The sequence below is a fragment of the Typopeltis vanoorti genome, chromosome 8 (assembly GCF_054136105.1).
Source record: "Typopeltis vanoorti isolate ZY-2024b chromosome 8, IOZ_Tvanoo_1.0, whole genome shotgun sequence".
Classification (NCBI taxonomy): domain Eukaryota; kingdom Metazoa; phylum Arthropoda; class Arachnida; order Uropygi; family Thelyphonidae; genus Typopeltis; species Typopeltis vanoorti.
In genome coordinates this window covers 102,573,466-102,589,789 of record NC_143556.1, presented here as the reverse complement: position 1 = coordinate 102,589,789, position 16,324 = coordinate 102,573,466, and the positions used below count along the sequence as shown (strand labels likewise).

General features: G+C 35.1%; 1 protein-coding gene across 1 annotated transcript in view; it reads right to left on the bottom strand.

Annotated features, from left to right (window-relative positions):
• Positions 1 to 16,324, bottom strand: part of LOC150104236 (cyclin-A2-like) — a 175,286-nt gene that overhangs the window by 12,383 nt on the left and 146,579 nt on the right. The window contains exon 6 of the mRNA XM_090396860.1: positions 8,190 to 8,303. Coding sequence (XP_090252986.1) covers positions 8,190 to 8,303 — 114 coding nt within the window. The remainder of the gene's footprint in view (positions 1 to 8,189; positions 8,304 to 16,324) is intronic.

Sequence of the window (16,324 nt, the reverse complement as noted above, 5' to 3'; positions counted from 1 at the left end):
TCTCTGATCTTGAACCATCAGTATAAGATGGACAAGAAATCAGAGTGGGCTGCTCTATGTGCATGGAACAATTGAAGGTAGACAGATGAGAGTGTATGAGACCTGTAGTTGACAAAGTGAGGGTTACAGGATAGGGCACAAGTCTGCCATGAAGGAATGCTGTTTTGTTTGGTGCAGGTAATGTTGTCAGCACTGATGACAATAGCTTCCACAGCCTCTTTAATGCATATACCAAAAAGACTGATGGCAGTGTGGTGTGAAAAGAGACTAGTCCGTATAAGATGATCTGGAAGGGACTTTATTTTTAGAACATAATTAAGAGACATCTTTCATTCAAGTGATAGAGAGGGTTCATTGGATTTAACATAAATGCTTTGACACAGGTGATGTATAAAAATGTACAGCAAAGAACAATGATCAGCAACCTATTCAGTAGAGGATAGAGTAAGGAGGATGTTCAATGTTTTTTTGCACTTTTCCTGAAGATGATGAATTTGTGTGAAGAATAATATTAGCTTTCTATCAAAGATGAGACCCCAGAAACTTGGCCTTTGAAACTAAGGAGATACTAGCTTGTCTCATTCTTAAAACAAGATCAGAGTGGAGAGTACATTTCCAGCAGAAATATGCACAGATGGTTTTTTCAGCAAATAACAAACCCATGACAAAGAACTCATGAAGATACATAATCGATTTCTTGTTGAAGTTGTCTTTCAATGATGCGCATATTGCAGGAGTGACAAGAAATTGCGAAATCATCGGCATAAAGAAAATTGCCTACTGTAGGAGAAAGCTGTTCAGTAATCGAGTTCACTTTAATAGCTCTGTCGGTATGATATGGTTGAAATAATATGCTACCCACTTGATTTGGACCTTGGATAGAATGGAAATCGGGATGATGTTTTGGGATTTGTTATGCTTCACTAATAGGTGTTTGGCTGCCTGCTTCAGTATTAAATTTCACAAGATAGGAAAATGAATTCCAGTCAGGCTGGTCCATTTTCAACATAGGCATCTGGCTAAGAGTACAAGCTTCCTGTGAAGGCCTAGCACCGATAAAAGGAAAATGATTGCTTACACATGTTTTCATCAACATCCCACTGTAAGATCATTTGCTGAATATAAGTGGGTAGGCATGTGGAAGAAGGGATCTGCTCCATTATTAATAAGGGAGAAGTCATGGTTGTCAAGCAATCGCTCAAAGATCTTTCTTTCTTTCTTAATCCTTCTTTTCTACCTTTTTATGGTGTCGAGATTTTTTATTCTTGCAACTGCAGCCATCTTGAGGATAAGGTGGCTGGCCATATGCCTCCCGGTGTGTCCTATGTCTGTGTTCACAGGGTGGTTTGCCTGTTCTGAGGGACAAAAAACCCAAGTTTCAGGGTGAAAAAAAAAAACCCAACTTCTGTATGAGGCTGCCTAACTCACCTTTCGTCGAAAGAGATGAGATAAAGGTTCCTCGTGTCACTGACGGGAATCAAACCCAGGTTTTTCCGGCCAAAAGGGCTTCATCTATAACAACTGAGCTATGGAGATTCCTACTCAAAGATACAACCTTGTATATTTGTGTTGCCGCTATCCCACAGCATTATGTCCATTAAAGTCATCCATTAGGAGTATGGGCTGAGGCAGTTGCCTTACGAGATTATCAAGTTCCGTTTCATTTAGTTCGGAACCTGGTGGTAAATGTGTTGAGCATACTGATTAGATACCTCCATAGATAGGCAAACAGTGCAATATTAAGCTGGACATGGAATGTAATATGTATGACAGCCAATAAGAATAGCTACTCCATGTACAGGACCATCTCCAGTTCTATCCTTGCATACAATAGTGATATTCCTGATGGAAGGATTCTCACTGGGTTTTAAATAAGTTTTCTCAAGACAGAAACAAAAAAGAGCGTTTCTGCAGCAGGTGCTTGATATCATTGATATCTGGGCAAACCCCACAGTTCCATTGTAAAAATTTTCCTATGTTTAGGCTTCATAGATTTGTTTTCACAAGTGAATTCTCACCAAATGGAACCATTTTCAAAAGAGTACATTGTGCGACTGATGAACTCGACAAAGAAACAGTCGCGATCATAGAGTTCAGATATGGTAAAATTATTAAATGGCAGAATAAATATGCGAGTTTGAGTTGCTGTTGACATTTTCTTTACTGTTACCTGCTCAACATTTTAGAGCACAAGAGGATCTCAGAGCAGGCGTGGTGGTGGCTAACTTTCTTTTTGAATCCTGATATGATACTTTCTGTTCAGTTTTTATTTTTTGTATTTCATTTTTATCTTTCCACTTCCAAGGTGCATGAGTGATCTCCCTGACAGTTTACACATTTGGCTTTCATGGCAGAGTAAGCATGGTTATCATGCTCTTTACTGCCACACCAGGCACAGGTGGCAGAGCCACGACAGCAATTTGGGAATGTCCATATTTCTGGCATTTGAAATATCTTAGTGAATTAGGGATGTACAGTCAAACAGTACAATTGAGATACCCTGCTTTAACAGATGTTGGAGACGAGACGTAGGAGTATCAAATGTAAGGATGATGTTTCTTGTTGGAACCAGGTGACCATCCCTACAGATCATGATGCCTCACACCTGTCACCCCTCCCACCGATTTTTCATCTCTGAACATATCTCATTAGGGACACCTAGGAGCACTCTGAGATCACACCTCTACAGGAATCTAGTATTTTATGGGGTGCAACTGTCATTGGTATTCCGCCCATTGATGTTGCAGTGAATAGTTTTTCAGAATGTTGTTGACATGATTCTACAACGACATCACCAGAATATAGTTTTACTGTTTTGAATGAAGAAGGGCAACATTTTCCCTATTGCCTTTGCACCTGTAGAATGGATGATTAGAAAAACTGGTGCTTTATATGGTATTGTAAAATATCGCAAGAAATAGGTTTTGTTTAAAGAATTTTCGCTAAATATTTTACAATAAATTTTGTCTGTAATAATAAAATAAAAGAATGTACATAGTTAGATGCAATGATATAAAATTGTAAAAGTATAAATGCTGTTAAAGTGCACCTGCACTCTAGAATTGTTATTAAGAGCTTAAAAAGAAATAAGCCGGATTACCGCCGAATGCCACGAAAATCGCAAGGTCAAGTGGCCAGCGATGACGTAGATTCATTCATTGCTTGTGGCTAATCCTGGAATGTTCTGAATTTAGAACAAAGCACTGAGAATAGAATAAAAGGGCAATACAGCACGTGGTTCAGGGCTTTTTCGACCTGTAGCTCATTTTCTCTTGGACCTTGGCTCTTCACCTACGAGGGCTCCTTCCAGAGTAGAAGGATGATTGTTCTTCCCACGCCGATGCCAGATGTATTCCTGCTGCCCGCTCGCTCTAGGCTGCGGATAGCCACGGAAGAGCTCCAGTGCATATGTCAAAGAAAAATTATAGAGGATTGACCTGTTGAAAGTATCTACGTATATCACTAAAGAAATTGGACCTTCCTCTTGAGATTTGTTAATAAGCCTTCATTTTGTTTGCAGTACGTAATGCGATTGTAACTAGAAATCATAATAGAAAGAAAGAGGTTATTTGTTAACTGGAGTTTATATGTAAACATTTTAATAAGGGAAGAAGTTGTTTTGTTAAGGTTGTCTAATTCATAAGATGCTTCAAGTAATGTCTGAAATAGACTTATATAAGTAGTGAATGTGTTGGAAGAGAATTTAGTGTAATATCATTCCTAGAATAATTGTGCATGCTTATGGGTTAAATTGTGCCATAGAAGATACTTTTATGTCAAGCATGATTGAGTCGTTCTGCTAGTGAAAGCATTATAGTATGTTGTTCAGATAGAGAATTAATTTGTGATTTAAAGTGCATTTTGTTTAAGTTAATATTTAATCAAATTTTCTCTATGCTTTGTATTATGTCTTTGGCTTGATAATAAACATGTTTTGTTTTTATAATTACTGTCACCTCAGTGACAGTAATTATAAAAATTATAAAATTTTATAGATCTATAAAACAAGGTCTAACTAGCAGCAGAATAAAAGGGGGGGGGGGGGACAAGAAGTAATGCTAAGTAAGGAAATAGACAGATAGATAAAAGAATAGATAAAACGAAGAGGAACGTAGAATATTACAATGTGCAGCCATCGGCAGGATAAAATCCACATAATAAAATTCTCAAGTGAAGTGGATTGGGATAGTTTTGGCTTAAGGAACAGGTAAAGTTTAGCAAGTAGAAAATTTTTTGTAATTTGAAATTGAATTTATATGAATTGTGATACCACCGATTGTAAAGTAATTAGCATTGACATAAGAATGGATGACACGGAATTTTTTAGGACTGTAAATCCTCACCTTATTCCATCGTTCTCTGGGGATGAAAATGATGATATTCATTCCTATTTTGGTTTTGTAGAGGAATTAAGAAAAATTGGGAGGTTGACGGATTTCCGGTTACTGATTCTCCTAAGAAACAAACTGGCTGGTAAAGCAAAGATCTTTTTAAATGCTTCCCCTATTCTGAGAGACAGGTTAGAGTACTCAAAGTTTAAGGATACTTTAATATCTCAGTATTCCAAAGTGAGGAACGTAAGCCCCAATCTTTGGAAGTTACAAAAATGTGGGCAAGGAAACAAAGAAAGTGTTACAGACTTCTATAATAAATTACTAACTCTTGCAAGTAGTCTGAGTGTTTCTGAGGAGAATAAGCCGCATTTAGATTGGGCAGTCTTCCATCAATTTCGATTGGGATTAAGGGAAGAACTAAAAGAAACAGCATATAAAAAGAAAATAAAGAACTTGGAAGAGTGTTACCTTGCAGTCAGAGACAGAGAGGAAAGGCTTGGTGATATACATCCTGCCTCTATCCCCAAACAAGTACACTCAATTAAACAAGTAGGTGATTCCACCTGTAACTCAAAAAAGGTTCTTGATATGCTGAAAGAAAAACCCCCAAGAGAAGTGGAAGGAAAGGACATAAACCTAGAGAACATGGCTCATGTTAAGGTTGTAAGCGAAGAGAAATTGACCACCAAACCGAAGTTAACTGATCCCTTTGACATGAAGTCATTAAGCATGAAATAGAGAGGTTACATCAACCAGTAATGGAGCGATTAAACCGGTAAAGACATCATTATCAAAAGAATTAGGCGAGCTCAAAATGATGGCCTGAAAATTTAATCCATGTCAGGAAAGGGGGGAATAGTGAAGAGAAAGGCAGAAGAAAGCCATCTAAATGTTACAACTGTAACAAGGTAGGACATTTGGCTAATAACTGCTTTAAGAGGAGAAATTCACCGCCCTAGAGGAATGAGATATGAATCAAATGTCATGTTTAATAAGAAAAGTTCTCAAGAATATCAAAGAAAACAAAAGAATTACATCAGAAAGAGACCTGATAGTTCTCTGACAGTTATTCAAGGCATGGTAGAGGGATAACCTAATGATATCCTACTGGATACTGGGGCCCACGTCTCAGCTATAACCAGATCATTCTTCAAGAGAGTAAGTACCCGTATCACAATTGACGTGATAGAGCTGAGAAAGCTAATCAAGCTAATAGGCATCTCAAAGTCTGCAGTATGTACTCAGAGAAAGATAAAGGTAGGCATTAAGCCACTTGAATTTAATTTGAACGTTTTCCAAGAATTGTTAATTCTTCCTATGTCATCTCGTTCGAGTGTTCAAATTATTTTGGGACTGGATTTTTTGCAGAAGTGCAACTTCTCCTGTGACTTTCAAAAAGGGAATATTTCCATAATGGGAATTAAACGCGCACAAAATGGCAGCAGCAGCAATCCTAGGTCTCTGGTAGAAAAGGTTTACAAGGGAACCAAGCCAGTAAATAAAGGTAAAAAGATGAATAGACAAAGAAAGATAGATAAAGACAAGTGTCGATTTGACTCAAATGACTCTTTCGATAATCCTGTAGAAAACAGAAGTCTCGAAAAGGAAATGGTTACTGAAACATATGCGATTTCCAGTGTTGCACTAGCTGACCCTGTTAAGAGGAAAGACAGTAACATAAGTAAGCTAAGCAGTACTGAGACTTTAGGAAAAGTCTTATATAAACCTCCTCATCACCAAACCTGGGGTAAGCCTGTATTATAGAGGCCCAGAAAGGAGATCCCGAGTTGAGGAATATATATGAAAAAATTAAGAGAGGTGACCATATTCCCAGGTACCGAGTATTCATCAAAACACTTCACCTATACAAGGATGGACTTCTCTTGTCAAGGAAGAGAGTCTTGGGAAAATTTGCAGAAAGGGTTCTTGTTCCAAGAAGTATGATTCCATGGATAATTTACCAGTTCCATGATTCAAAGGGACATAAAGGATTTGATAAAACATGGCACCAGATTAGTGAAAACTAGACATGGAAAGAAATGAAAAATGATATCGCCAATTATGTGGAAAATTGTCGTAAGTGTCAACAAAAGTTTGAAAATTGAAAGTGTAAGAAACTAGTCATATGCGATTTCCAGTCATCTTCAGAGAACGAGGGAAGCAAAGAACAAAAAAATTAAACCTTTGAGTTTATAATTTTTTTAGAGAAAAGGTGGCCTTTGTAAAATATCGCGAGAAATAGGTTTTGTTTAAAGAATTTTCGCTAAATATTTTACAATAAATTTTGTCTGTAATAATAAAATAAAAGAATGTACTTAGTTAGATGCAATGATATAAAATTGTAAAAGTAAAAATGCTGTTAAAGTGCACCTGCACTCTAGAATTGTTATTTCTTTGTTCTAAATTCAGAACTGGAATGTTCTGAATTTAGAACAAAGCACTGAGAATAGAATAAAAGGGCAATACAGCACGTGGTTCAGGGCTTTTTCGACCTGTAGCTCATTTTCTCTTGGACCTTGGCTCTTCACCTACGAGGGCTCCTTCCAGAGTAGAAGGATGATTGTTCTTCCCACGCCGATGCCAGATGTATTCCTGCTGCCCGCTCACTCTAGGCTGCGGATAGCCACGGAAGAGCTCCAGTGCATATGTCAAAGAAAAATTATAGAGTATTGACCTGTTGAAAGTATCTACGTATATCACTAAAGAAATTGGACCTTCCTCTTGAGATTTGTTAATAAGCCTTCATTTTGTTTGCAGTACGTAATGCGATTGTAACTAGAAATCATAACAGAAAGAAAGAGGTTATTTGTTAACTGTGGTTATAAGTAAACATTTTAATAAGGGAAGAAGTCGTTTTGTTAAGGTTGTCTAATTCATAAGATGCTTGAAGTAATGTCTGAAATAGATTTATATAAGTAGTGAATGTGTTGGAAGAGAATTTAGTGTAATATCATTCCTAGAATTTGCATTTCAGAAATTTCTATAGAAGTGTTATATTAAATTTTGTCTTCTTCTCGCCCTGACTTTCAAACAAAATTATATCAATTAAGTGGTGCAGTTGTTAAGATAAATAAATTTCTTAATTGATATTGTGCGATTGCTCAGGGACTGTCACGTTAGATAGATCTATAAAACGAAGTTTAACTAGCAGTAGAATAAAGGGGGGGAGGGGGGGCAAGAAGTAATGCTAAGTAAGAAAATAGACAGATAAAGGAATAGATAAAATGAAGAACATATAATATTACAGTATCATGTCGTGTTTCGGCTGTCAAAAGATGTATCAATATTCATTTGGGGCTTTGTTAGGGCCCCAGAAATGACTGAGGATGAAGAATTTGACTCGTGATTTTGGTTCTGCACCAGAGCTCCTCACCCACTACATAACCACATGGATGTCCACTCTTTGACAAGTAATGACCGCACTCAGGAGTGGAATGCTAGGATTACTCTGGATGCCATAGGAGCACCACAGCAAGCCTTGGACTCTGTCCCCAGATGATGGGGAAGGAAACTTCCAACGCCCTTAACCCATGCAGACAAGCCCACTAGCTGACTGATCCCGGTCAGGCTATTCAGGACTGCCCAGAGACCAAAGTAGTACTACCAGGATCCCCCCCCTTTCTGAATGTTTATGGGTTACATGGCAAGGCACTGGATCACAGTGATGTTAGTCTGGAAGATACTATCGTATCTTCCAGACTAAGATTCAGGCGAAGTAAAGCAAAGGGGAAGAATGAAAATAGCCAGTACCATCACTGGGAGGTCCCCTCCATCACAAACAGGTGTGTTACATGGATATCAGAAAGAATAAGATATTTATTTAAAATGTAAAATGCAAGGCATACAAATACACACCCATGGCTGCCTTCCTAAGGTGTAGTTTGCTAGTGATAATGATGCAGCTGCTATTTCACTTGGAAGAAACTGTAAGAAGGGTTCAGATTCCAATAAGGACAATTCGCACAGGAACTACAAAATAAATATTGAAACATTTTAAATATATTATGATCATTATAAAACCCATGTATAGTTTTTAATTATTTAGCTTAATAACTATGGATATAAAAATTTATTGCTATTAAATTTTCTTAAATAAATTAAAAATATTAATAGTACAGGTAATCCTCGTATAACGCGGATGTTAGGTTCCATAGAAATGCCGCGTTATATAAATCGCGTTACACGAGACATAGATCACATAGAAAAAGTAGGGTTAGGTTCTGAAATCGTTTTTTTTTTTAAATTATATAAACAACAGTGACATATCCAACAAAAACGATATTTTTTATTTAATTCAGGTAATTCATGTAAGTTAAGAAAACAAACTATGACAAATACGTAGTATAAAATTATAAAAATTACAAATTGTACATAAATTTCATTGCACATAATGCATAAATGTTTTAGACACAATAAAATAAAGTGCATATTTTAATCGTCATCACTATCTTCAGAAATAACATTTCGTAGATGTTCTTTAAGTGGCCGGAGGTCATCACCACTTGAAATCTCTTGGACATCATTTGTATAATTCTCATTGCATACTTCGGCTGGTTTAGTCATCAAGAAGTCAGTAATAAGATTTTGCTTTCCACTATGTTGCAATTTTTTTTATTAAGTTCATAATATGGTGCTAAACAAATATCCAATTGTCTCGTGAATTTTCCCAAGCGCTCCATTAAGGGATCATTATCGTAAAATAACTTCCTTTCTTGCCAAGTCCAATTCTTCTGCTAATTTCTTTAAACTGAATTCTTTAACAAATTCATCACAATCAGAATCTTCGGCAGAACTTTCCCTGCCATTTGGTTCGACGCTATCTATTAATTGTACCAGTTCCTCCTCATTTAAATCTGTTTCTCCATCAATTAATTCACTAATTTCATAGGAGGAACAATATCGCAAAAGCTCTCTCCACCAAAAATGTGTGTGACGTTTATTATACGACGTAGCTCGGCATCCACTGTATGAAATTTTGTTCCATTACAGCTTCAGGCCATATTTTTTTCCAGCATGCATTCAGCGTAGAGGGTTGTAATTCCTTAAAGGACTGAGAAATAATTTTTACACAACTTAATATTGAAAACTCTTTCCACGCTTGGGGTAGTGTCATGTTTGGATTAGATTTCATTTTTTCCAAAATTAATTGAAATGTTCGCCGAATATATAATATGACTTAAATGTTGATATTATTCCTTGGTCGAGTTGTTGAATAAGTGAAGTAGTATTAGGTGGCAAAAAAGTTATTTTAATATTCGGATGACTTAAATTTCTTGGGTGGCCTGGTGCATTATCTAAAATTAGTAGAATTTTGAAGTCCATATTCTTTTTCTTTGTGTAACTTTCTACATAGGGTACAAAACACTTGAAAAACCAATTTTCAAACATGCTAGCTGTAACCCATGCCTTTTTGTTGGCCCGCCAATATACAGGTAGGATGGACTTGTCAAACCCTTTCATTGCACGAGGATTTGCAGATCGGTTAATAAACATTGGTTTTGTCATGTAATCACCTGATGCATTCTACAAAACAGTAGAGTAATTCTATCTTTGGAAACTCTGAATCCGGGAGCTGATCTTTCATTTTTCAAAATATAGGTGCGTTTTGGCATTTTTTTCCAATATAACCCAGATTCATCCGCATTGAACACCTGGTCGGCACTGTAACCTTCTTTAATGATTTTTAAAAGTTCTGCTGGGTATTTCTGGGCAGCTTCAACATCTGCTGATGCTGATTCTCCCTGGATTTTAAGATTATACAAAGAAAACCGCTTTTTAAAGTTTTCGAACCAACCCTTACTGGCAGAAAATCCATGCTGAGAGATTTCTTCTGAAGAATCTTGATCAAGTTCTTTTAAATAAACTTTGAGAGCTTTTTTACTCAATAAGGTATCCATCCAAAGGAATTTTCTTTTGAGTGCAATCTTCTATCCAAATCATTAGAGATTTTTCCATTTTTTCTATTAGAATATCGCGAACACGAGCAACACACTTTGCACTTACCGTTGACCCAGCAATAACACTTTTTCGGATTTTATGTTCATTTTGTTTGATTGTTCGAATTGTTGATTCATTTAAATTCAGAGTCCTTGCAACAACTCCTGGTTTTTCTCCAATTTTTAACCGATCCAAGATTTTCATTTTTTTCTTAGAGAGAAATGAATTTCCTCTTCAATGTTGGATTTTTCCTTTTTGTTGCAGTTTTAGTGGCCATTACAATAAAAATAAACGTTTATATTAAAAAAACAAACAAACATTAAATATGTATGTAACTCACCAGAAAATAAACTGCTCTGCTTGAGAATAACACACACTTATGATTTTAAATGTGCTTTCCTGGCAGAAAACGAAGACAATTTTCAACAATAAACACTTTATACAGTAAACCCTAGATGGCGAACCTATGGCACTCGTGCCAGAGGTGGCATGTCAACGATTTACAGGTGATATCCTTTTTTTTTTTTTTTTTTTTTTTTTTTTTTTTTTTTTTTTTTTTTTACGTTTATAAATTATTCAAGTTTTTTTTTTTTAATTGTTACAATACGTACAAGCTGAATTTTGTTTTACACAAGACAGCAGCTATAAAGACGTGCATATGACTGGTGCGGTATTAACAAAAGATCGCGCGAGCCAAAGACAAAAGCAACCGACAAGTGTTGAGTTTAAATGCTAATTCTCTTCAATCAAATTCCATAACTTCTGAAACTGTCATAACAACATTCACTATTGGTTTTAACACATTCACAACACAGGGTGTCATTTATCGCTCCGATGGAACTTCTCATTACTGACTGGCTCAACTCACACAAATGTTTCAACCCTTGGTTGAATTTTATGGCTTCTTATTTGCGTTCGAGTTGGCAGGCAAACTCACACATTCATTATATGGCATGTTTCAATTCTTGGTAGTCTTTTATTTTACGTTAGCCTTTGTGATCTGTCATAATGACATCAAGAATTTCAAATGCAATAAAAAAACACTTATTTCATAATTGAAAAATTGGACAATAGTTTTTAGTTAGATACTGTGTTTCGGTGCAACATATGGTTTTGCTTAAGTCTATACAGCATAGTTTCTGTGAGAGGGCACGGACATGTGATTTATTAGTTAGTGCCGTTTTTATTCCATCTGTCTCTAATTGCACTATTTGTTGAGAATGACACAGACTGCAAAAGCCCTCTGTACAGTACCTTATTCAGTGATACAATAAAACTAAATTCGATAATTATAATTACTTGCGCGATACGAGCAGACACAAATTTAACTAAATTAAAATTTGATTTTTAAGTCCTGTGGTGAAAAATATGAAAAAAAATAATAATAAAAAAATAAATAAATAAAGGGTTACTAGAAATTGTGGACCGCATTATATCGAAACCGCATTATACGAGGGTTACCTGTACTTCGATTTTGAATTTTCAAATATAGAGAATTATGGATTGAATGACTGAAATGAAATCATCAGCTCTTTTTAACTGTGTTTACTAAAATATATGATTGACATTTAATATATATATTTTAGTGGTGCTAAAATATATATAATAAATTATATGGTGATGTATTGTCATGCAGTTGAATAAATGCATAATCAGCTTCAGAAAAACATTAATTCAACTGCATGACAATACATCAGCATAGGAGAGGTGATACTGTCAAAATGCCATAATTTACTCCTGGTTTTCTTTTTATTTTGATGATTTTCAACAATCTCACCATTTTCAATGAAGAAACGTTAGACCTCAGTTATTTCCAAATTCGATTCAGATTTCTCATTAATTAGAAATGGATTAAACTGTAGAAATAATATATTTCAGAATAAAGAATCAAATATTCTATTAATATCTTCAGAGAAATTTTTCTCATTATTCTTACTCAAAAGAAATGTTCATCTTCAGATAAGTGCATTTTCAGAGTTAAGTTTGCAGCACTTTTGAAATTAAAGCAACATTTAAACTTATGGTTTTAGCAATTTCCTCCAAAGGCTCCATCAAATTAGCAGTGGTGGTTCCATTAAAGAACACTCTGATTGAAGCTTAATGTATTTAAGTTGTCGATTGCATAATTTAATGCTCTATTTTGTTTTTGTGTTCAGTGTAGAATATTGAAAAGTAGACTTTCATCTAGCAGGCACATCTTGAAACTACATTTTATGATTGAGATTTAATTTGGTTTGAATACCTTAATTTTGAATATGAAGCAGTTCTGTGGTTAAAATGTGCTACTTTTTCTTCATGCCTAGTAAATTGACATTGATATCTGTATATTAGTAGCATCTGTTATTGCTATCTGCAACATGTGAATGAAATGCCTTCAACTTCAGTATCATAACACCTCTCAACATTGGTCACTTATCCAACTATTATGTGAATGTGTGAAATCTTACCTTTGTACAGTCACAAATATCGATATCAAATCTGATAGCAGTATAGAATATCTGTATTGAAATTAAGATATCTCACAAGTTAAAAATATAAAAATTAATTAATTTAAAGTAAAGAAGTTAGTAATGAAGTATTCATTTGTAAAGATTTTTGAATTAAACATTTATTTTAGTATGCCAAGGGCAAGAGATTTTGAGATGTTATTTTTGTGTTTGGCTCCTGAACTCTTCTTGCTTAGATGTAATATATCATTTAGAAGCCCAAGTTACTGCTATAATTCACATTGCATGAATAATTAAATGAACTTACCTCAATGCATAAAATTATAACAATTTCCATTACTTTCATATTGAAATTATAATTAAACTTTGCTGCACTATGAAAAAAGCTTTTGTCATTTCAAGAACAGCAGTGAAAGAAGTAAATCATAGTGCATGATAGTGCACTGGAGCAGAAGTTTCTCAGTTGTTAAGTTTGCACAGAATTGAAAAGAATGCTATTGAACATTGCTAGACATTCAGCTGTTTGGGAAGTAGAAAAGGAACACAGCAGGAGAAGAATTTAGAAGTTTGTGTCTTTGATATATATGAACACCAAACAGAAATTAGATTAGAAAAGTTAGAAATGAAAGAGAGAGGATATCTTTTCATAAAGAGATAAGTGAAGTTTTTGTAGTAGTCATTAATCCATATAGGATTTAATATAGAAGCAGTACATTTCCTTTAGTTAAAGCTGAAAGGAAATTTACTGTTCCCAGTTCATATAGAAATAAGCCTAGTAAAGCTTGTTTTAATAAGAATTCTCAGTCTTAAAATTTATTGAAATTATTGATATGCTTTTAGCTATTTCTTCTGGACCTTTCTTACAGAAGGCAAAGTTGTTCTGAAGTGATAAAGCTATTGATAAGATTCTTGGTGGTTTATTTAATAAAGCTTGCTGCTACGTTCATATAGAAAGTGAAGTTACAAAAATGTCTTGGATGAAGACAAGATATGTTTTCTTCAGTGGTCTATGATTAATATGCAAGAAGACTAACATACAAGGTGTATTAAAAAAAAAAAAAATCGAACTTTTGCTATAAAGACTATTGCTCATTTTACAACATTTTAAGCACCATTTCCCCTTCAAAGTAGTTCTATCTACTGGCGATACACTGTTCCCCATGTTTCTTCCATTGTTAGAATGCTTTCTGGAACACACTTTCTGTGATGGCATGCAGTTCTCTTATTGCATTTTCCCGAATCTCCTCTATGGTTTGGAAATGACATCCTTTCAAAGTGGTTTTAAATTTTAGAAACAGTGGTTGTCCCACAATTCAGACCTCTTCCTGCGGTGTGCTAAAACTTCCTGGTATGACTTTTTGTTTACCATCTGACCACGTGGTACAAATTCATAATGGACAAAGCCTTTCCAATCAAAAAACACAACCAACATCACCTTGATCTTTGACCGACTCATCCATCGACACTTAAACCACTCACAGCACTGCGTTTGACTCATACAGTCCTTCCCATATGCTTGGTTAAGCAATTAAAATGTCTCTAAAATTTTTACCAAGTTTGCAGCAAAATTTCACACACACAATATTGTTTTGCAAGCTCTTTCATTGTCACTAATCCGACGAAGAGCTTGTGCACGTGCTCACTTCAGCGGAATGCTCATAGCAGAACACTGCAAATGGCAGTTTGTAGTCAAAACCTGCCGCTAGATGCATGCCCTCTGTACCAGTTGGTGCACTATTTAAAAAGTTTGGTCTTTTTTTGAACACCCCTCATATGTTGCCATCATAAACAGAGCAGTTTTTGTGTTAGTCTTTCTCCTGTGAATTCAAGAAGGAATGAGTTTCCTTATGAAGCAAACTAAAATTCAAGAATATTTGTCCATATGGGATAAACTATTACCTTACAAAGCTTGAAACGAAATTGTACACATTCAAGATAAAAACATTTGAATGTGCACATGCAAGTGCTTTTCTTGTAATCTGAAGAATATATTGGCACTTGCATAGTTGATTTGATGTTGTATATATTTGTTTGTTTGTTTTAACAAGATTTTTTTTTTTAATTTGGTTGGGTAATTTAAAAAAAATAGTTATTTGGGTTTAATCAGGAGTTTAATTTGTGTTTTTTTTTTTTTATTTGAGAGTTAAACCATTCATTGTGAGGGACTAAGCAAAAATATATACCCCCCCCCCCCCCCCACAGCAGTGTGTAGAAAAAAAGTAGCACAATTCACTGTTTTGTTTGATAAATTAATCACGCTGTGTTTTGCATGATTAATCATAGATGTTGTACTTGAATTTTTGGCCTGTACCACCCCAAGATATTTGTATATTTTGCAAATTTCGAATCTTCAGATTAATCGTGAAAGTTCCAAATATTGCTCTTAATATTCATGGCAAAACTATATTTTTTTTTTTTTCCAAATATTTTAAGCCTTCATATAATCTAAAATAAAAACATATCAAATAAAGTATCCATAGCAAGCATAATGAGCTTTGGTATGCTATCGTGAAAGCTAAAGTTAAGTATCCGTGTGTGTCTCATAGGCTTAATGGATTGTATACAGCACTCGTCGTTGTCCAGTAGCATCCTCTAGCAAGAGGGTTGCAGCAGATGAGCAGCTCTTCTCCATTTCTCTCTGTGTGTTGCTTCCATCATTCTTAAATCAGTCCATTCCACGATGTCATTAAACCACTCTCCAGTTGGTCTTCCACGTATTCTCTTTGCCTCAACTTTCCCTTGTAATATAGTTCTTGTTAGGTGTCCTGAAGAACCTCTCAGAAGATGTCCTGCAAATCTGGTCTTTCTTTGCATAATATTGAAAGTTTATTTTTTCACTTGGTTAGAGTATAATAAAATTAGTTTAATCCTTTATCCAAGTGTGAGCAAACAAAGTTTGCGCCTGAAGTATCTTCAGAACTAGGGTAAAGTGATACAGAACTAGGGTAAAGTTGCCCTGGTGTTGTATCACTTTACCCTAGTTCTGAAGATACTTCAGGCGCAAACTTTGTTTGCTCACACTTGGATAAAGGATTAAACTAATTTTATTATATTTTGCATAATATTCTTTAGCAGTGTTCTTTCCATCCCAACTAGTCTTAAAACTTCTTGATTTGATATTCTTTCTGTATCTTTTCCATCTTTCTATAACACCACATTTCCAATGCATTAATTCTTTTCATATCTCTCTTTCTGAGTGTCCATGACTCACTTCCATAACTTGCAATACTCCAAACTGTTGCTTTAACTATTCCAATTCTAACTCCTATTTTAGTGTTCTTGTTTATTAAAATTCTCTTCATTTCCATAAATGCCGATTTAGCTTTGCCTATTCTATTTCTAATGTCCAACTCTGAAGTTCCTTTCTCTGAGATCCAGCTACCTAAATATTGAAATCTTTCCACTTCTTCTAAAATCTTTCCTCCACATCTTATTTTTACATCATCTCCTATTTTTCTACCCATTATCATTATCTTGGTCTTTTTTGGGTTAATTCTTAGGCCATACTCTTTACAAGAGTTTTCAATTCTTTGAATAATTTGTTGTAACCCATTTTCACTTTCTGCCATCACCACTACATCATCCACATATCTTAAGTTATTAATG